Genomic DNA, 22,020 nt, shown 5'->3' with positions numbered 1-22,020 from the left:
CTCGATGTTCACTAAATCTTTAATAACGCTCACTTTCTCATTACTGTAAATAAGTTTATATGCATATTTACACTCAGAGAGGGCAGTCCTCCTCCAAAGCTGCTCATTCCCTCATTTGTAAGAAATGCAGCATTTGTTTATTAGTTACTGATGATCAGAAATCCTCCATCCATCCATTTAATATAGACGAACCCACAAACAAAATGACCTGAGAACTGACTTTATGCATGTGTGCAGTATGTACGGATATTGCATCAAAATGTGACAAAAAGGATAACAAAAGACAAAAAAATGGGTGCAAAACAACCACAAAGTAGCATAAAACCACAATAAAAAGGAACAAAATTATCACAAATTTCCATAAAATACTGAATAAGTGACAAAAAAGCCCCAAACTGACACAAAACCACCACACAGGGATGCAAAGCGACCACAAAAGGATGCAAAAAAGCTCCAGACCACAAAACGACTACTTTAAGAGAGCAAATGACCAGAAATTGACACAAAATAACCAAAAAGAGACCAAAATTGGTGCAAAAAGCCAAAACTCTACCCAAAATGGGCACAAAAGCACCACAAAGTAACAGAAAAACACAATAAAAAGGGACAAAATGACAAGAAATTGATGTAAAATAACCAAAAAGTGACAAAAATAACCCAAAAATATACAAAATCACCACAAAAGGATGCAAAATAGCATCAGACCTGCTAAACGACAACATAAAGAGAAGAAATGACCAAAATGGGTCCAAAACAACCACACAGTAACACAAGAAAAACACTGAGAGAGCGCAGTACTCAGCTGCATTTCTGACAATGACATACGGGGGAATGGACAGCCTTGGAGGAGGACTGAGCTCTCTGACTGGTTTTGGTGCATTAATTAAAATCCCAACACTCTGCTAAGCGTTCATTCAACAGACACCTGCCGAACGCTGAAGCTCTAGCAGTCGTCTTTTAAAATAAAAACCCAGAAAACTAAAAGCAGAACTGGAGGTAGCGGTAAATAGAGCAGATGGCGTTTCTGCAGAGTCACCGAGCCACAAAGTGTAGGTGAAGGTGAGCAGCGAAACGCGAGGAGATGAGGGACGATAAATTCTGCACATTCACAGAAACCACTTCCCTATACAGTAACCGTTCACACCTACACACCGGTACAGTTTCACACACCTTCACTGCTCCGAAACGACGCAGGAAAGCAGCTTCAGGAGGCAAGAAAGCGGCAAAACATGAGGCTTCAGCACGTCGTTTATTAAACAATGAACACGCTTTTGTTTTATCAAATGAGCAAATGTTGTTTTAAAATGAAAACATGACAAAGAAACCGTAACAGCAACACATACAGCAAATAAATACTGGAATAAATAACACATAAATACCAACTTACATGTCCAAAAACCTTCAGCAGAACATTTATACTCATAAAAGGCATTTACCCCCATTTAAAGTATTAATTTTTTATTGTTTTTAAACACTGAAATCATGGTGGAATTCATTCAGATTTTTTGATTAAAAAAGACTCTTCCATGATTTCTACAAAATAATGTCAAAAAATATAATATATAAACTGAGATATTGAGATGTACCACCACCGCGCTTCAGTCATGATGCTGCCACCACCGTGCTTCATGGTGGGGATGATGTATTTGCTTAAGGTGGTAGTCTACCCTAATTTATTAAACAACCTATTTTGTTATAATTTCTAAACATGCAACCAATCAACACAAAACTTGGCACAAAGATAGATTTAGTAGAAGCATTTTACATTTAGCTAAAGTCTGCCACATTTTATAGTTTCCATAGCAACAGATTTGGCGAGATACCAAAAATCTTGTGGAACAAAATCTTCAGAAGGAAAACAGCTATCAACACCAGATTTGGTGTGGCTGACTCCTGATGTTATTATGGATGTTTTAAGTAGACAGATTTTACTTCATCTAATATTTCTGCTCAAATAGGAAAAAAGGACTCTTTTTATGGTTATCATTCTAGTATACAAAAGTAGGAAAAATTGTCTACTTAAAACATACATTAATAAGGAGTCAGCACACCAAATTTGGTGTTGATAGCTATTTTCCGTCTGAAGATTTTTGTTCCACAAGATTTTTTGTATCTCGCCAAATCTATTGGCTATGGAAACTATCAAATGTGGCAGACTTTAGCTAAATGTAAAATGCTTCTACTAAATCTATCTTTCTTTGTGCCAAGTTTTGTGTTGATTGGTTGCATTGTTCAGAAATTAGAACAAAATAAGACTACCACCTTAACAAAACCTCTGCTCTGATGGACAAAAGCTCCATTTCGGTCTCCTCAGACCAAAGAACCTTCTTCCAGTTGAGACCTTCTTCCAGTTGACTTCACAGTCTCCCACATGCCTTCTTTGACATTACTTTATAGAAATCTGTTCTCACTCTGACACTAAAGAGTCTTTATTGGTAAATTCTTGTCAAAAAACTCAAATTAAACTGGCCATGATTCAGCGTTGAACAGCAATCAAAGGGTCAAACTTCCATGGGGTTAATACCTTCTGTAGCTCCTGCATGTCTTCACTCAGTCACAAGTCTTTGTAGAACACCTTGGTGAGGGGTATCCCAGGAAGCCCCTCTCTGGAGTCTCTAGTTTCAGCTCCTCGTCGTCTTCTTCACCGGTTTCCCTGCCCCAGCAGCTGGTAGCCCAGCTTCCTGAAGAAGGCCTCGCCCACCTTGGATGGGTAGGGTACGTGGGCGTAGACCCGGTGGGCTCCGGCCTCCGGTCCCTCTGCTCCAGGCTCTGGACGCAGCAGTCGGCCCAGACCCTCCCTCCGGTACCAGCAGCCCGTCACCAGCCTGCAGATCCGGCTGACGCCCGGTCTGGTGTCGGCCTCCCTGAAGATGCAGCCCAGGATCTCCCCGTCGCTGTCGGCCCACAAACACCTGGCCGGCCGCCTCCTCCCTCTCTGGGCTGATCTTCTCCGTGGACGCATCCTTCTCCTTGTCTCTGGATCCGATTCTGCGCCTCGTCTGGCAAAAACAACCAAAGTTATCCGGCTGCACGGTGACGTGGTTTTGATGAACTGGAGTTAAAGTTACTGATGCCAGGAGGACAAGTTCCAGTCTGACAAACATCCACAACAACCAGAGTCACGTGGTCGTTTGTGTCCGTTTGACTGGTTCTGTGTTGGGTTGTTTTTGTTTGTTTTGCATCTCTGTGGTTATTTTGTGTCTCTTTGTGGCTGCTTTGTGTTTCTTTGCAGTTATTTTGCATCTCTGTTATCTATTTGTGTATCTTTATGGATGTTTGCATCTTTCTGTGGTTGTTTTGTGTGTCTTTGTAGTTGTTTTGCATCTCTGCATGGTCATTCTGTGTCCCTTTGTGGTTGTTCCATGTCTCTTTGTAGTTGTTTTGTGTTTCTTTGCAGCTGTTTTGTCTTTGCGGTTGTTTGTCTTTGCGTTTTTTTGTGTCTTTGCAGTTGTTTTCTGTCTCTAAATGTTAAAACAGCTCGTGGTTCTGGTTCTAGTACTGGACTTGAGTCAGAATCGGGCTACCTTCAGTGAACTGACCTTCTTGTTAGCCGGGGTTTTGCCGCTTGATCCTGCAGTAGGGGTTCTGCAGCGTCTCGTCCTGACCTCCTCGATAGCTGCTGCCCACGTAGTCCCAGTAAGGCCGGCTGCTGCCCAGCACCCGGTGGACTTCGGCATGGTGATCTTCAGGAAGACGATGAGCAGGAAGACGGGGATGGCCAGGGCCAGCATGAAGGAGTGGACGAGGCAGCGCAGGATGGAGGAGAAGACGGCCAGGACGAAGAGGCAGAGAGACGGGTGAGGATGTGGAGGATGAGGCGGTTCTCTGTTCCCTCACTGCCCTCCTGGAAGACAGTCAGAACACTGGGATTAACAGGAATAAAGCAGCCTGGAGGAAGACTTAACTGGAGATGTTCTACAGATGGACCTCTGGGACACTAAACTGAAGATCTTTACCACGAACTGACATTTTTCACCACCTTCTGACTTTAGAGACAAAATAAGCAATAATTTGATCGGTTTGAGTCACTTTTTAAAATACTGCAGTAAACATCTGGCAGAGTCTCCTCAAACCAACCTTGATGAGAGCTTTGACCAATCTCGATGTCTTCGTCCTTCATCCTCCTCATCACCACCTGGTCCAGCTCCAGCCTCACCATGTTCAGGCCTGCAGCTCCACCACACTGCTCAGGACTTCCAGCCTGGGAGAACATGAGGAGCCACACATTAAACCTGCAGGTTCTCCACAATAAAGCACCTCGGTGTGTTTGTCTGTTTGTTTGTTTATGGGATGCCGGAGCTGAAACGCGTCACCACGCAGCTCCGTGCGGACAGAGGGGGATTATGGGGGATTAGGTGATTGTTTCTCTGCACATTTCAGAGCTTGTGGAGCAGCCCAGAGAGCAGCTTCAGCTCCTTTTATGGTTCTGCTCTGCGCTGCGGTGAACTGACCCGTTTCAGGCCCGGCAGCTGCTCCTGAAGCGGCTCTTCTTACCTTCCACGGCGCGGCTCGGATCAGCCGAAGAACGCGGAGAATAAAACCCGCCGCTCGTGTTTCTTCTGCTTTAAAGCCCGGACTGCTCGATTCAATCTCCACACTGTCGATTCCTGCGCAAACAGCCCGATTCTGGACGCAAACCTGCCCCGTTTTATCCTCCGTTACGCGCTCCACTGTGCCAAACTGCGCCATCTGCGTACGCACCATGCGCAATGCGTAAAAGAGACGTGGATGGCACGTAACGGCGGAAAGAGCGTAAAGAACACATGGCGACCTTAAAACTGTTCATCTTCAGAATAAACAAAGATTTATAGTGAGTTTTTATTTGAACAATAGGCTTATTCTGCATGGAAGTTACATAAACAAGCGAAAAAATACAGTAAAACTCACGTTTATGGTCAATTTAATGATCAATTTGAACTACTTCATGTTTTTTCTTGATTTTATTACAATTATTTAGAATTTTTGAGAAAATGCAGCTTTTGTAGCATCTCTAATGCACTATAACAGATGTAAAAACCCCAAAGTGATTCATATCAATGCCAAATTTAGATTTTTTTGGTTTCTTCTGTCTTTAAATGACATAAATAAGCAACAAAAAAGCAGTACTTACTTCAGAAAAGAATTATTCGAATAATAAATAAAGCTTCCTACTGTGAAAGTACCAAGAAACTATTTATAGAGTCATGCACCTTGAAATTTTTAGATATTGTATACTTAAAAACATTAGAAATACTATTTAAAGTAAAGAATAAAAGTCTCCCTATATGTATTCAACATTTTTTTAAATTAAGAGAAAAAAATTATAATTTAAGAGGGCTGAGTGTCTGACAGGGGTAAGATGAGAACTAATTTTGGACGTGGCATTTTTTGTAAAAATGCTTTTAAAAAACTGAGAAATTGTTAAAAATTCATCATTAACATCTCTAATATAACGTTTCTGTTTTATCTCTTCTTTATGTCATTTGTTAGCGATGTCGGTGAGGAATTTTAACTACTTCCATGTTTCATTTTACATTTTTTGTAAAAATACCACATCCAAAATGATGAGTACTGTGGAAATTGTGTGATATTTTTGATAAAATGCAGCTTCTGACCCATTCCAGATGTGTGAATACACTGCCACAGAAAAAGAAGCAGAAAGATAAAAGGTATTAACAGATTTATTAATAATAATTAGTTCCTATTAACACGGTGGAGAAAGTCATTTATTTACTGGATAAACAGACTGCCAGCGACAGTATAATTTAAACCGAAAGATTTCCGAACACGCAGGTCCAAGTGCAGCCGTCTGAATGTATAACATTTCTAGTAGGAGGCACCATGGCTGTACAACAACCTGTTCACGTTCTCCTAAGTCCTGGAGAACTCAGCTAAAGTGCTAACACGCTAACACACACACACAGGCTAACACACACACACACGCTAACACACACTCTCTTGTTTTTGTCATTTTGTGTCTCATTTTTGTCATTTTGTTTGTTTCCGTCTTGTTTTTGTCGTTTTGTGTCTCGATTTTGTGTCTAGATTTTGTCGTTTTGTGTCTAGATTTTGTCGTTTTGTGTCTCGATTTTGTCATTTTGTGTCTAGATTTTGTCGTTTTGTGTCTAGATTTTGTCGTTTTGTGTCTCGATTTTGTCATTTTGTTTCTGTCTTGTTTTGTCGTTTTGTGTCTCGATTTTGTTGTTTTGTGTCTAGATTTTGTCGTTTCGTGTCTCATTTTGTCGTTTTGTGTCTCGGTTTTGTCGTTTTGTGTCTCGGTTTTGTCGTTTTGTGTCTCGGTTTTGTCGTTTCGTGTCTCGGTTTTGTCGTTTCGTGTCTCGGTTTTGTTGTTTTGTGTCTAGACTGTCGTTTTGTGTCTAGACTTTGTCGTTTTGTGTCTCATTTTGTCGTTTTGTGTCTCGGTTTTGTCGTTTTGTGTCTCGGTTTTTGTCGTTTTGTGTCTCGGTTTTGTCGTTTCGTGTCTCGATTTTGTTGTTTCGTGTCTAGACTTTGTCGTTTTGTGTCTCATTTTGTCGTTTTGTGTCTCGGTTTTGTCGTTTTGTGTCTCGGTTTTGTCGTTTTGTATCTTGATTTTGTCATTTTGTGTCTCGATTTTGTCACATTCTGTCTTGTTTTTGTCGTTTTGTGGAAAGCTGCAGGCTTCATTTTCCGATGGCCTTTCATCTCCGTGTGGAAGTGCAGGATGTTCGACTCCTCCCGGCCCCCCATTGGTGCAGCAGTGACATCACCCCTCCCTAACACACACACACACACACACACACACACACACACACACACACACACACACACACACACACACACACACACACACACACACACACACACACACACACACACACACTCTCTCCGTCTCCTCAGTTAGGGCATCTCTTTGCCGATAGGTCCGTTTCTGATGGCGTCTTCGCTCTGAGCTCCGTCGGGTTCTTGGTTTCTGGGTTTGTCCTTCGCCTCCCCCCCTGTGGGAGCTCCGCCTCCCCTCCTCGCTCCACCCTGCCCTCCCTCAGGCTGCTGGTGCTGACCTCGATGATGACGATCTCGTCTCCGCTCTCCAGCTGAAATATTCCCTCCATGGACGCCGCCGTCGCCGCTCCGCCCTCGGTGACCCCGCCACCTCCGCCACCCGCATCGCTGCACCCTGCCCCCTCCTCCCCCGTCATCACCCCTCCCTCGCCCTCAATCAGCGCGATCATCTGCATCCCCTCCTCGACGTCTGGCTCCATCTTGGCGGCCCCGCCCAGCTCCAACACCACCTCCTGCCCGTCCAGAGGCACCAGGCTCTGGGCGTCAGAGCAGGAAAGCTGCAGGCTTCGTTCTCGGCCTCCGCTGACGGCGCCGCCCTGCGTCTCGGTATGGAAGTGCAGGACGTACGACTCCCCCCGCCCATCCTCTCCGCCGCCGCCCGCTGCCTCCCCCGCCTTCTCCCCCCCCACTGGTGCAGCAGTGACATCACCCCTGCCTTGTCTCCCCCCTTCCCCCCCTCGCCGTCCGTTTTGAACTGCAGCACCAGCGACTTCCTGTCCCCGCCCACCCCTCCGTCCGCCTCCCCCTCGGTCGGGTTTCCCTCAAACTGCAGCACGTACGACTCCCCCTCCTCCCCCATCCTCACCCCCTGCTTGGCCCGGCCCTCGTTATCGAAGCACAACACGAACTGCTTCCCCGTCACGCCGTCCTCCGTCCTCGTCTGCTCTGAGGCGGGGTGAGGTCGGCTCTCCGGGGCGGGCGCCGGGGCGACGCTGGGCGGGGGACCTGAGGTGTCCGTTGTCGTGGATACGGGAGGCGGCAGCGGTGGCGACTCTGTGGCATGGCCGTTAGTCACCGGAGGATTTGCTGGTTTCTGGAGAGCGGCTTTGGGTTTCCGTCCCCGTCGACCCCGAGCCGTCCTCGTGCTCCTCCCCAGGATCGGCCGGTTGAGCAGGTAGCTTTGCGTCGCCGTGGCAACAGGAGCGTGCGTGTTGTTGTTGTTGGTGATGATGATCCTGGTCTGCTGCTGCTGAACGGAGGGAAACTGGGCGATCTGCGGCTGGAATGTCTGGATGGTCTGCAGGACGGGGAGGTTCTCCGGAGCCGACGGGGGTTGGCGGCCGTGGGGACGAGGATCAGGCTGGACTGGCCGCCGCTGTTTGCTGGACACTGCAGGAGGAGGAAGTTCTGGGGCTGCGAGGGAGGCGGCGGAGGAGGAGGAGGAGGCGGCGGTGGCGGCGCTGGAGCGGACAGAGGGATGAGCTGCAGGCCGCTGGCGGTCTGGATCATGAAGTAGTTCTGGGACGTGTTGGGGGGAATGTTGAGCGCCGGCTGGGACACGATGAGGCTGCCGCTGCTCCCCGACGCCTCCAGGGTGATGGGGTTGAGCAGCGTGGTGGTGGTGGTCACCCCGCCCACGCTCGCCTTCACCGACACGCCGTCCTTAACGCCGCCGCCGGCCTGCAGGGAGACGCCGCCGCCGTGCGTCCGGATGTGTCTCTGCAGGTAGGAGTGCATGACGAACTCCTTGGAGCAGAAGGGACACTTGAAGTCTTTGCGTGAGGAGTGGGTGCGGAGGTGCAGCTGCAGGTTGGAGGAGTGGGTGAAGCTCTTACTGCAGTGGGTGCACTGGAAGGGACGCTCGCCGGAGTGGGTCCGCTCATGCTGAAGAAGAAAGAAAGACAAGAGACGTTGGAAAAACAGTCTGGGTCGATATGATGGAGGGACTTCTGAAGTACAGGGGAAAAATTAGCATACATTTTTACTGGGGTTGGTTGGTTGGTTTTATCGTTTTCTGTTTCATTTTTGTCATTTTGTGACTCATTTTGGTCATTTTCTGTCTTGTTTTTGACATTTTGAGTCTTGTTTCTGTCATTTTGTGTCTCATTTTTATTGTTTTGTCTCGTTTTTGTAATTTTCTGTCTCGTTTTTGTCACTTTGTGTCTCATTTTGTTGTTTTGTGTCTTGATTTTGTCATTTTGTCTTGATTTTGTAATTTTGTGACTCGTTTTTGTCATTTTCTGTCTTGTTTCTGTCATTTTGTCTCGTTTTTGTCATTTTGTGTCTCAGTTTTGTCATTCTCCGTCTCATTTTTATTGCTTTGTATCTCGTTTTTGTTGTTTTGTGTCTTGTTTGTGTCGTTTTGTGTCTTGTTTTTGTAATTTGCTTTTGTGTTTTGTGTCATGTTTTGTCATTTTGTGCGTGAGTCAAGTGTGGATTTATCACGTCAACAGGTTTACAACAATATCTTTATAAATAACTTTCAATTTGAATTTGACTGAACTGTATATGTACACTTTAGAAGAATGTTTCTGTAAAAATGCCCTGTGGTGCTTGGTTGTGTTGATTGTCGGCCTGAAAACAGCAGAAATGTCCACTGTGAGTGTGCAGCTCTGACCTGCTTGAGGTTGGACGTCTGGGAGAAGGACTTGGAGCAGACGGAGCAGGTGTGAGGCCTCAGACCTGAGTGCATCTGACTGTGTCTCCGCAGACAGCTGGTGTTCTTGAAGGACTTCCCGCATTCCTTACAGACGTACGGACGCTCACCTGTGTGCTGCCGCAGGTGATACTGGTAGTGGGAGCTCCACTTGAAGGTGAGAGGACAGTGAGGACACTGGAAGGCCCGGACCCCCGTATGGACCTGGAGAGGGACAAATGAAAGGTGGGACTATTTTACACCGAAAATAGATGTTGCAGTTAGCTGCTCCCTGTGAACCCCAATTTTGTGTCTCATTTTTCTCATTTCTTCTCATTTTGCATCTCATTTGTCTCATTTTGTGTCTTATTTTTCTTATTTTGTATTATTTTCTTCGAGTCTCTTTTTCTCATTCTGAGTCTCATTTTTCTCATTTTGTGTCTCATTTTTCTCATTTTGTGTCTCATTTTTCTCATTTTGTGTCTCATTTTTCTCATTTTGTGTCTCATTTTTCTTGTCTTGTGTAGTTTTGCGTCTTGGAGTCATTTCGTGTCTCTCAGTGATCATTTTTTCTCTACATACTACAGATATTAAAGTATTTTCACTTTTACAAACTTTGAGAGACAATTTAGTCGCCTTTATGTTGTTTTGTGTCTCACAGTTCTCATTTTGTGTCTCACAGTTCTCATTTTGTGTCTCGTTTTTGAAGTTTTATTTCATTTTCTGTCTCGTTTGTGTTTATTTGAGACAATTTGGGGATTTATCTGTTGTTTCGAGTCTTGGTTTTCTTATTGTGTGTCTCATTTTTCTTATTTTGTGTCTTATTTGTGAAGTTTTACGTCATTTCCAGTCTCATTTTTGGTAATCTGTGTCTGTCTGTGATCATTTTCTCTCTACATATTACAGATATTTAACTATTTCCATTTTTATAGAGACAGCTTACTCTCCTGTATGTTCTGTTGTGTCTCATAGTTCACATTTTGTGTCTCATTTTTCTTATTTCCTGTCTCATTTTCATATTTTGTGTCTTAGTTTTCTTTTTCTGTCTTATTTCTCTAATTTTGTGTCTCATTTTTTAGGTTTCATGTCATTTCCTGTCTCATTTGTGGTATCTCATGTCTCTTTGTGATCATGTTGCCTCTACATACTACAGATATTTAACTATTCCCACTTTTACAGAGACAGTTTTGTCTCCTTTATGCTGTTTTGTGTCTAAAAAATTTCATTTTGTGTCTTGTTTCTCACCTTGCGTCATTTCGTGTTTCGTTTATGCCACTTTTTCCTCTTTGTGGTTATTTTGTGGGTTGTTTTTGTCATTTTCTGTCTCACTGCTGTCAGTTCGAGTCTGTCTTTCACAGAATGTGGTTAGAGGAAATGCTCTTTTTGATGATTTTTTTCAAATGAAAGACTAGAGAGAATAATTTGGTGAAACATTGCAGTTTAAGACGATAACTACATGGAAGTGAAAAATCTGCTGATCCTCTCGGTGTTTACAGTTTCTGGCAGACAGACGGTGTCATTTTGGTGATTCTTTCAAAACATAACACGCCTGGGCTGGTTTTTGGGGTCCAGAGGGTTAAAGCTGAGGTTGTTTTTTACCCTCTGGTGGATGGAGAGCAGCGAGGATCTCTTGAAGCTCTTCCCACACTCGGTGCAGCGGTAGGGCCTCTCCCCAGTGTGATCCCTCATGTGGTACTTCAACCCCGACGAACCTTTGAAGGCTTTTCCACACTCCGAGCAGCGGTATGGCCTCTCTGGGAGACAGAAATCACCATTTAAAAACAGAAAAATACAGAAGAAAGAGATTAAATCAAGATGTTTGGATGATATAAAGGTGTCCCGAATTCAGAAGGTGTTAAAGCACAAAACTTGCTGTTGTAGATTCAAACCTCTTCAGCCAAATTTAGAGTTAGAGTGACTTTTTATTGGACCTTTTGACTGGAAATGACATAAATAAATTGTTGTGTTGGGCTTTTGAGGATGAATTTGACCTATTTCTATGCTTTTAGAACCATTTTATTGCTGTGAGGTCAAAGGTTTTGCCCTTAATTAACAAAAAAAGATTCTGAATAATGTTGGACCATGAGTTCAAATGACTAGACACTGACCAGGAATACACTGTCCTACCTTTAAAATACATTTTTGTAATAACAATCCAGGAAAAAAAACATTGAAATAGTTAAAATTATTCTTTACATTGTTCAGTAACATATGCTTCACTGTCTTCTGTCTCTTGTTTATGTGATTTCCAGTCAAAATAAACCTGTTGGTGAAATAAAAACTCACTATAAATCAACATTTTTCATGGAGCTGAATAATTCTGAGACTTGAATCTGCAAACGAGTCTAAACCTGGAACCTAATTTACTCTTGTTTCGATGTTTTAATCTTAAATTCACACATTTCAAAGCAGAAAAATGTCTGAAGGTCACTTTAGAACAATATTGTGGTTTCTTTGTGTTGAAAGTCCATTAAAATCACATAAAACAAGAATTTTTAATGTCCGTTTGAATAATTTTGAATTGTTTGAACTAAAACAGACTCTTTTATGGCACATTTATGACAATTTCAATGGTATGAAGACATAGTAGTTTTCGCAAGAAATAGTTCAAATACATCATTAACATCTCTAACAATGTTTTCCTGTGTTTTGTCGCTTGTTTATGCTATTTTTTTAGCCAAAACAAACCGGATAGTCGAATAAAAACTCACTATAAATCAACAATTGTCAAGAGGAGGAATAATTTTGGGGCTTAAATCTGCAAAAGCGTCTAAACCTGGAATCTACTCGACTCTTATTTCTCTGTTTTAAACTTAAATTCAGATTTCTAAAGCAGCATAAATGTTCGACTGTGTTTTGTCTCTTGTTTCTGTCATTTCCAGCCAGAATAATGAAATAAAACCTCACTATAAATGTAAATAAATAATCTGGGGCCTCCATGCCAGCGGTCAGTTTCTGATCTCACCTCCGGCGGCGGCGCTCTTGCTGGGTCCCGTCTTCTTGTGAGCTTTGCTGGCTTTGACCGGCTGCTCCTCCTGCTCCTCCCCGACGGCGATGATGTCCACGTGGATCTCCCTGCGGCCCTCCTGCTGCTTGTCGGCCCGGCCAGGCGAGGACGGCAGCGGCAGCGACAGCGACAGCGACGGGGGACAGACGATCTCGGCCTCCGCCTCGGCCAGCAGCCGCTGCTCCGGAGTGTGGGAGTGCTGGTGGGTGAGGAGGGAGGACAGCAGGGGGAAGGAGCGGTCGCAGGCCGAGCAGCTGAACTGGGAGCGGGACTGGGACGACAGGGAGTGCATCTGGAGGCATGAAAACAGCAGAAAACGTTCAGCTAAAGAATGCTGAAGGGGTGCAGGACGTTGGTGGTTCAGTTCTCTGCACAAGTCAAAGAAGGAAAGACGCCTGATTGGGACGTTGCTCCTGATCCCAGCTTTGTTGTCATTGGTGTGAAAATAGGTGAATGAGAAACACAGAAAGAGCTTTGAGTTCCACAGATGTGAACAAGAAAAGCACTCGGAGAGGACAGTACAGGAGTTTCACTCCTACGGATCAACTTAAGTCGATTTTCGCTGTAAGTCGAACAAAACAAAGCCGTTCTGTGCATCACGATATCCAGCAGTTCTTCATAAAGTCATGAATACCAACGACTTTCCTGCATGTATGAGTCATTTTAGAAGAAGATAACAGAATATGCTGCTTGTTTCTACAACTGGAGCATTTTATTAGATCTAATTTCACGTCCATGGAGACGGCTTTCCTTTTCTCTGAAGCATCAGAAGAGTCTGACTAAAGCCGTGTGTCCACTAGATGTGTTTATCCCGCATGTAAACGCGCCGCATCTGAAAATCACATGCATGGTGGGCGGTAACTAGCGGGTCAAAACACTGTCATATCACAGCGCTTTCAGCTTGACAGTCTGACAGATGAGTCGGATAAACACAGCGGCTCGGTCGCAGACTTTCCCTTTTATTTCAAAAACACTTCAGGGAAAAGTACTTCTGACAGCATTTGAGGAGAGAAATAATCTGAGCAGCAGCTGAATCTGTCCTGGTTTTAGTTCACCGACGGCTAGTTTAGATGTCTGAGGACAGTTTCATGATGCGTGGGATCTCCGCACGCTGCAGGAAATTTGCATAAAGTAGAAGTCCAGTCTACTTTATGCAAATGAGCTCCAGGTAAACACACCGCATGTTGCATTCTGGTCCGGTTGCGGCGCGTTTCAAGCTGCGATCCGGTGGGTTCACCCGGAGAAGGCCGCAGCTCATTTGCATAAAGTAGACTGGACTTCTACTTTATGCAAATTTCCTGCGACACGCGAGGAATAAATCAGGTGTATGGAAATATTTCAGCCACAGAAAGGAAGACGTAAATAATAAGTTTGACTTTTTAAATCAGCAGAAGTTCTGTAAGACGAGTATTAAGACAGATCTGAACGATATCTGGAGCTAAAACACTAAAATCCTATTCTGCATATCTCTGCCAGAGGTACGCCATCTGAGAAATGCTCCAAATGGCTTTTTTTCCCAGCAATTTAATAATTATTCTCTATTTTTGGTGCCTACAAAATCAGCCCCAATCACTCTGGGATGATTCATTCTTTTTCCAAATTGAGTTATTCAAGTCATCTGATGAAAATTCGTGCATTTATTCACATTACGGACAAACTAAACATTGCAGTTGTTAGTTTTGTCCATTATGTTGCAGCCCTGGTGCTCAGAATGAGGCGCATTAATGCGTCTAACAGCGTTTCTCACCAGCGACACATGTCTGTTGAGGCCTCCGCTGGTCTTGAAGGTCTTATTGCAGTAGCCACATGACAGCCCTGCCCATGTGGTTCTGGCCTCCGGCTGAGCGGCCTCAGAGCTCTGAGTCACCTCGGTGAAGCTCTGCAGCAGGTCAAACTGGGCCTGGGTGGTGCCGACATTCTGAGGACAGACCAGAGGAAGTCAAACATATCAAAAACACGCATCTTCAGGCTGAACTCGCTGACTTCACCGCGCTGGACTTCTGCAGGTCAATTAGGATGAGATTCTGCAGACGGAGGAAGGTCTGCTTTGATGCTGAACGATGAATCACACAGAACTGTTTTACTTTGGTCCCTGCGTTCATGTCCTGTCTTTCAGCGATCAGGAGGGAATTATTTTGCTCAAACATCATCTTCAGTTTGGACAAAACTCTGGTAGTTTATGCTAAAAGCCGCTAGCTTCAAGTTGGTCCCAAAAACTGAGTAACCGAGCAAGAAACAGACGAGTGAGGGAGTCCACCAAGACACCTATGACTGCTCTGAAGGAATGACAAACATTGTACATCATCACAAACACACCATCCCCACTATTAAGCATGGTGGAGGCAGCATCATGATGTGAAGCATGGTGGAGGCAGCATCATGACTCAAGCACGGTGGTGGCAGCATCATGATGTGAAGCACGGTGGAGGCAGCATCATGATGTGAAGCACGGTGGTGGTAGCATCATGACTGAAGCACGGTGGTGGCAGCATCATGACTGAAGCACGGTGGTGGCAGCATCATGATGTGAAGCACGGTGGTGGAAACATCATGATGTGAAGCACGGTGGTGGCAGCATCATGACTGAAGCATGGTGGTGGCAGCATCATGATGTGAAGCACGGTGGTGGCAGCATCATGATGTGAAGCACGGTGGTGGCAGCATCATGATGTGAAGCACGGTGGTGGCAGCATCATGACTGAAGCACGGTGGTGGCAGCATCATGACTGAAGCACGGTGGTGGCAACATCATGACTGAAGTATGGTGGTGGCAGCATCATGATGTGAAGCACGGTGGTGGCAGCATCATGACTGAAGCACGGTGGTGGCAGCATCATGACTGAAGCACGGTGGTGGCAGCATCATGACTGAAGCACGGTGGTGGCAGCATCATGACTGAAGCACGGTGGTGGCAGCATCATGACTGAAGCACGGTGGTGGCAGCATCATGACTGAAGCATGGTGGTGGCAGCATCATGACTGAAGCATGGTGGTGGCAGCATCATGATGACTAAACACTGACTTGAAGGAGAATATTTATACAATCACTCACATTTTTAATTAAATGAAATACTTTGTTGAAATCAGTTTTCACTTTGTCATAAGAGTTTTTTTGTAACTTCTTGTCCTAAAAGTTAAATTAATTTGATGATTTAATGGAGGGCAACATTAAAATAGGAGAACAGAGGGCAAAAAATACTTTTCATAGACGCTGTATCAGTAAACATGAACTCAGCTGGTGTTTCTTTTTTAGTTTACTCCTATAAATCCATAACTTACCGTGCTGCTTCCTTCTGTTCCTTCTGTTAATCCCAGCAGTACTTCTGTTGTGTGTCCACTGTCAGCCACCGTAGTCGTCTCCACCACCTCCTCAAAGTCGGCCAGCAGGTGTCCGGCTCCCACCAGGCCGTCTCCGACCTCCATCCCGGCTCCGTGTCCGGCCTCCCCCCCGGCCCCATGCTCCTCGGGGGCCATGTGGATGGCCTGGTGCTCCTCCAGGTCGGTCCTGGTGCCAAAGGTGTGGCTGCAGCTGCCACAGCTATACAGCAGGACGCTGGCGCCGGTGTCGGTGCTCAGGTGGACCTCCGTCCCGATGGCCCTGGACGTGCACACGTCCTCCCCAGAGGGGGTGAGGGTGAGCTGGGGGAGGAGTCCCGGAGTCTGGCCAGAGGAGGCGGTGGACAGGAACACCTCCTCCATCCCCACCCCGACTCCATCGGCCCCCTCCTGGCTCACGAACCCCACCATGTCCGTCAGCATGGAGGAGGTCACCTCCTCCGCCCCAACCACCACCTCCACCACGTCCCCGGCCTTCATCCCGCCCTCGCTCCTCTTCGCCTCCTTGCCGGCGGCGTTCATGTTGGCGTGGGAGTTCTTGTGCAGCGCCAGGTTGGAGGAATGCGTGAAGCTGCGGCCGCATACGCTGCAGATGTAGGGCCGCTCCCCGGTGTGGATCCTCATGTGCTGCCTCAGGTTGGTGGACTGGGTGAAGGACTTGTTGCAGACGGAGCAGGTGTACGGCTTCAGGCCCAGGTGGACGTTCTTGTGGCGCCGCAGGCTGCTGGAGTTCTTGAAGGCCTTGGGGCAGGTGTCGCAGGGATACGGACACTCCCCGGTGTGCTGCCTCAGGTGGTACTGGTAGTGGGAGCTCCACTTGAAGGTCAGGGGGCAGAAGGGGCACAAGAAGGTCCGAACCCCGGTGTGGACACTCTGGTGGACCTGAGGACGGGCAGAGGGAGGAAACCATTCAATTTAAACATTAAAAAAACGGTGTTTATGACACTGTCAGCCAGATTGTGCACAGAGAAGCTTCTAGTCTCCATCAGTTACTGCAGCAGCTCAGAGACCAAAAATGAGTTTGAACAAAGTTCTGATGTCAGATTTACCTGGAACCAGGTGAGTTTATCTACATTTGTTGTTTTCGAGGAACAGGACACAAATTTATTTAATTTTGGGCACCAAATAAGCCACAATTGTCATTCAAAACTGTGCAGCTAACAGCTGATAACAGCTAATAACTGCTAATTACAGCTAACAACAGATAATAACAGCTAATAACAGCTGATAACAGCTAATAATAGCTAATAACAAATAACAGATAACAGCTGATAACGCCAAAATGCTTTAAAATAATATTTTTAATAAATAATTGCATTTTGCGTGTGATTTTAAAAGTTATTATTTGCTAGTTAACAAAGCAGGTAAAATATGTAAAAAACCAAGATGATTTATCTTCCTCCAAATTTAAAAATTAAAAGCATTTGGTTGTAATTTCTGAACATTTTTGTAAAAGTCCTCAAACAGGAAAAAAGATGCAGTTGCATTTTTCCTTCTTTTTCATCTGGATAATTTGGGATTTTAACATTTTTAAATGACGCACATAGAAAGAAGTCATGCTGATCAAATTTTAATAACTCAATATTCAACATGTTTGAACTAACATGATGGTTCATTGATCAAAACCAGAAAATGTGATGACTCTTTCCATTTTCAGAGTTTCTTTCTATGGTTAAAGGTGTAAATAAAGGTGATTTTTTAAAAGACAACCGGACATTCAAACCTTCTTGCAGGTTTCAGGGTTCAGAGAGTTAAAGTTTAAAGTGTGAATGTCGATTCTGCGACAGTAAAAGCTCAGTTCCAGCTGTGCTTTGGCTGCAATAAACACGTCATGTTGCTGTTTTATTATATTTCAGTGATTCCACAGAATTTACTGTGGTGGTGCGTGTCAACCAGGTTTGTTTTCTGAAGCTACAATTCACAGACGTTCCCTAAACGCCTCACATGCATCAGTCGTCGCTGTGAGACATAATCTGGGCTTGTAAAGAGTGAAATGAGGTGTTTTAATGTCAGATTTAACTGAAACGGAGTGATTTCATGCGCCTGACAGACCTGCTAAATGTGAAAATGAAAACGTTTATTTGCTTTGACTCCTCACCTGGAGCAGAGACGAGCGTTTGAAGGCTTTTCCACAGTCCTGACATTTATAAGGTTTCTCCCCGGAGTGAGACCTGCAACATCCGGCAGCATTAAAACCCAGAAACACAATCAGGAAGGAAACACTCTGCAAGACTTTCCTGGTTCCACCGCTGGAACGCTGGAAGGAATCAATTATGAATTTCACACAGTAACTTCCTTATTTGAACGTGTTTCTTTCGCCTCCGTTGACCTGAATGTGTCCAGACCGAACAGATTAGCAGGGAGGCGGACGGAAAGCATCGTCCGCATGACAGATAAATTCAGGCATTCGTGTTTCTGTGTGATCCGCTGGAAAACTTTCCCGGCTCAGAAGTTTTTAACTCGTGAAGCTGTTAAACAGAAACACTGTGTTGGAAAATGATTCACTATTGGAGCGACGTGCCATCGGCTTGTTTTGTAAAACACAGCAGTGAAACCCGAAAGGAATGCAGACATGAAACGAAACCAGAAAAACCCAGAAATCCATAATTACATCACCGCAAATTACATAAGGGATGACATCATGACAACAGCGGGAACACAGCAGGAGAATGTGGAGGACGAAGTCAGAAAATCCCTCAAAATTCATCCCTAAAAGTCCTGATTTTTATATTAAACTAGCAGAAATGTGTAATTTGTGATTATTCTGCTCAGTGTTTATTTATTAACACTCTTTAAATACACATTACATCCATTTATCTGTGAATTTTAGCGAATCTTAGTGTTAATTTTAAACAAACTTCACTGAATTCCTTGTGTTTATCTAAGTTTAATCAAACTTTGCAGCTATTATCAGTCAGTGCTTATTGGCTGCTACTTGTGACGGGACTTTAGGGCTGAAAATAATCATTATTTTCATTATTTTGTCTCTGAAATGTCAGATATTGGTGTAAAATATGGATCAGAGTTTCCTCAAATGTCTTTTTTAGTCCAAAGATCTTCAGTTTACCGTCACAGAGGAAAAAAACCCCAGAAAATATTCACATTTAAGAAGCTAAAAACACAGAATTTCCATTAATATTTGACAACGAATCAAATAATCGTTACAGCTCTACATGGTAAATTGAGTTTCTGAAAGATGTCTCCTTTGGTTTTAAGACATTTTCACCCTCCTGAGACACTTTAGAGACAAAATAATGAAAATAATCCAAAATATAAATCAGCAGAATCAAAATAAATGCTAGTTTTTCTCTTACAGATGGTTAAAAACATGGATTTAATGGTAGTTTCTCTTAAATTCATGCTAAAATCATCATGTCAAACCAAGAACTAACTGCACCGAGCACGATTATTTTCATTATCTGTCAGTTTGTTGAATATATGCGCCATTAATCATCGGCTGTTTGGTCTCTAAAATGTCAGAAAATGGTGAAAAACGTGGATCAGAGTTTCCTCAAACGTCTGGTTTAGTCCAAAGATTATCAGTTTACTGTCACAGAGGAAAGAAAACAGAAAATTCAATTCCAGTTTCATTCCAACAGTCAACACGTTTGAACCAATATTCAACATTTTTACAACTATTTTTGCAGCCAGTTCTTTGTTTCTAGAGTTTTTCTCATGTTCCTGCTCATGTATGTGGCTGTTTATCCAAATCTGCTGTTTTTTTAAGAGCAGAACACACATTTTAAACGCTAACAACACAACCTATCGTGGTCATTTAATCACTGAAAGCTAAAAATAATTGACTAATATTCCTTTCACTGTGCAGCTTTCAAACTGATTCTCTTGCAGCTAAATAACTTATTACGATGTGTCTGAGTTGATTTGTCCTACAGAAAGCGTGGTTCCAGCAGAATAAAGAGCAGAACAAAGTGGTTCTCGGTACCGTTGGTGGTAGAGCAGAGCCGAGGAGCCTTTGAAGGCCTTGGGGCAGAGGTTGCAGCGGTAAGGTCTCTCGTTGTTGTGGCTCCTCAGGTGATGCGTCAGCCTGGACGACCACCTGAAGCTCTTACCGCAGTCCAGACATTGGAAGGGATGGTCGGACTGCTCGGGCTGCCGGGCCGGCGCCGACACCATGTCCAGGACCACCTCCTCCCCGCCCTCCGCCACGCCCTTGTCGGCCTCCACCAGCTCCCCCCGATGCCGCTCGTCCTCGCAGTCCTCCGCCGAGCCGAGCAGCGACGGGAACGGAGACAGCGAGGCGGCGGACTGAGGAGGAAGCAGCTCCGCTTGGACCACTAGAGCCACCGAGTTGGCCATCGCCGGGCCGACGTGGAGGCAGGTGAAGGTAGGATCAGGATCAGTTCTGGTGTTTCCTCATGGCCGGCGTTTCAGCGTTCCTCCGTTCATGTTTTCTTCTGTGGATTTTTTCTACCAGAAACTCCAGCGATCATCCCAGGAAGTGAGATCAGACCTGACAGGAAGTAAACAGAGACACAAGCAGTGAGAATTTAGCAGAATGATCGACACAGGCAGTAATGAAGTTTTATGGATAGTAACTTCTACACCACTGTTCAAAAGTCTGGGATCATCCAGATAATTTCATGTTTTCCATGAAAACTCACACAAGGGTTTTCTAATCACCAATGGCTCATTGGTGATTAGCTCATAGGGTCATAGGGTCACTTAGAAAGGCTCTTTCTAAGTGACCCCAAACTTTTAAACGGTAGTGAACATAAATTGAAGTTGCTCTATATTAGTTGTCCTATCTTAATAATATGAGGTGGAGTGAGACGTTCAATCAAGGCTGACAATGTGAGGAAAATACGAAAAATAGAAGAGAGGACATAGCTTTGCTCTACCCATTCGTTAGGAAAACTGTTGGATGATGTCAACAACAAAAACAAGACACAAAACAACAAAAACAAGACACAAAACCAAAACAACACACAAATGACAGTAGCAAGACACAAAACAACAATGAGACAAAAATGACAAAAACGAGACACAAAATGACAAAAACAAGACACAAAAGACAAAAATGGCACCAACATGGTTGTTGTGGGACACATTCCATGCATATTAATTATTATTTAAAATATTATGTGATTATAAAAATGTTCCCACAATTACAAGAGACATCAATTAAAAAATAAAACCAAAAAAGGAGATTTACATTTCATTTTAATTGTTTTATTAGAGCTTCAGTTTGGTCATCGGGGGGTGGGACAAGAGAAAAATGTCATTTTAGGGGGAACTCCAGACTTATTTGGTATTTTAAACATATTTTCAAACATCCTTTTCTCCTAGTATTTTTATATTTGATCTCAGGACAAGAACATTTACACGACAACTGCATGTTTTAGGATTTTGTACATGGAATATTTGGAATTTGATGTAAAATACCCTCCAGTTCTGGAATGATCCATTTATTTAAAATATTATTCCAAAATTTTAAAATGTCAGAAATATTTTTATAAAAATGTATATTTTATTTTATGATGTTTTCAATCAGATCTGGGATGTCTGAACAGAGGTTTGCTTATTTTAGATATAATAATAATAAACTGATAAATAAACCCTGACAGGAAGTAGTCCCCCCCCCCCGTGTCTCCCTCTATCAGCCCCCAGTAAACAGCGCCTAGCTCCGCCACTGCTCCTCCCTCCTCCCGCTGTTTCTCCTCCGCTCGGGTTCGGTTCGGCTCGGTTCGCTCCCGCAGTGCGGAGCCCCACTACATTACCGGACTTTAACGGTGTCCCGGGTGAACCTGCAGCCCGCGGGGCCTCCACCGACCCTCTGACAGCCTCCTCCGGGCTGTTGACGGCCTGCTCCGGGGAGCAAAGAGAACAGAGCGGCTAGCTGAGCTGCCCGGCCTGGAGGTGCATGATCCCGGGCTGCAGCGGTACTCACCCCAATGCCTCTCCTCCCCCTGAGGCCCGCTGCGAGTCTCATGAAGTCCGGCTGGTACCGCAGTGCTGATCCACACAACCTTAACAATAAACACAGCGCAAACTAACAGCAGCTCTCCGCCCGATGCCGCCTCCCAACAACGGCTGCGCTGATTGGCTGCCCGCTGACGTAGACGGGACGTTCCTATTGGTCCGCCGCGTCAACAGACAGACGCTAAACTATAAATAAATATTTTAATAAGTATTTGAAACAAAATTTGAACTATAATGTCTTATCAGCGGTTTATATGTGCTGAAATGTGTCAAAAATGAATTTAGAAATCTTTATTCACAAATACAATGAATCTGTTTTCGTGTGACTCTGCCGCACAGACTTCTGGGTAACGTAGTATCA

The 22,020-nt window shown here is 44.5% G+C and overlaps 2 protein-coding genes across 2 annotated transcripts; both read right to left on the bottom strand.

Annotated features, from left to right (window-relative positions):
• Nucleotides 1-1,230: 1,230 nt before the first annotated feature.
• nat14 (N-acetyltransferase 14 (GCN5-related, putative)) lies at nucleotides 1,231-4,201 on the bottom strand. The gene is given in 10 exon segments (XM_051956724.1): nucleotides 1,231-2,583; nucleotides 2,586-2,655; nucleotides 2,657-2,902; nucleotides 2,904-2,999; nucleotides 3,540-3,566; nucleotides 3,568-3,659; nucleotides 3,662-3,793; nucleotides 3,796-3,844; nucleotides 4,078-4,095; nucleotides 4,097-4,201. Coding segments are annotated over 10 exon segments (822 nt in total). The 5' UTR covers nucleotides 4,160-4,201; the 3' UTR covers nucleotides 1,231-2,554.
• A 1,441-nt stretch (nucleotides 4,202-5,642) lies between these two features.
• On the bottom strand, nucleotides 5,643-21,769 carry znf628 (zinc finger protein 628). The gene is made up of 9 exons (XM_022201144.2): nucleotides 21,628-21,769; nucleotides 19,663-20,190; nucleotides 17,818-17,890; nucleotides 15,663-16,601; nucleotides 14,131-14,301; nucleotides 12,342-12,675; nucleotides 10,976-11,130; nucleotides 9,359-9,601; nucleotides 5,643-8,625 (listed from the first exon to the last, which is right to left on the bottom strand). The coding sequence occupies exons 2-9, from the start codon at nucleotides 20,034-20,036 to the stop codon at nucleotides 7,813-7,815; spliced, it is 3,102 nt and encodes a 1,033-aa protein (XP_022056836.2). The 5' UTR covers nucleotides 20,037-20,190; nucleotides 21,628-21,769; the 3' UTR covers nucleotides 5,643-7,812.
• Nucleotides 21,770-22,020: the final 251 nt, after the last annotated feature.

Source organism: Acanthochromis polyacanthus, chromosome 12 (genome assembly GCF_021347895.1).
Source record: "Acanthochromis polyacanthus isolate Apoly-LR-REF ecotype Palm Island chromosome 12, KAUST_Apoly_ChrSc, whole genome shotgun sequence".
NCBI classification, from domain to species: domain Eukaryota; kingdom Metazoa; phylum Chordata; class Actinopteri; family Pomacentridae; genus Acanthochromis; species Acanthochromis polyacanthus.
The sequence above is the reverse complement of the archived record's forward strand: the minus strand, read 5'-3'. Positions and strand labels throughout refer to the sequence as shown.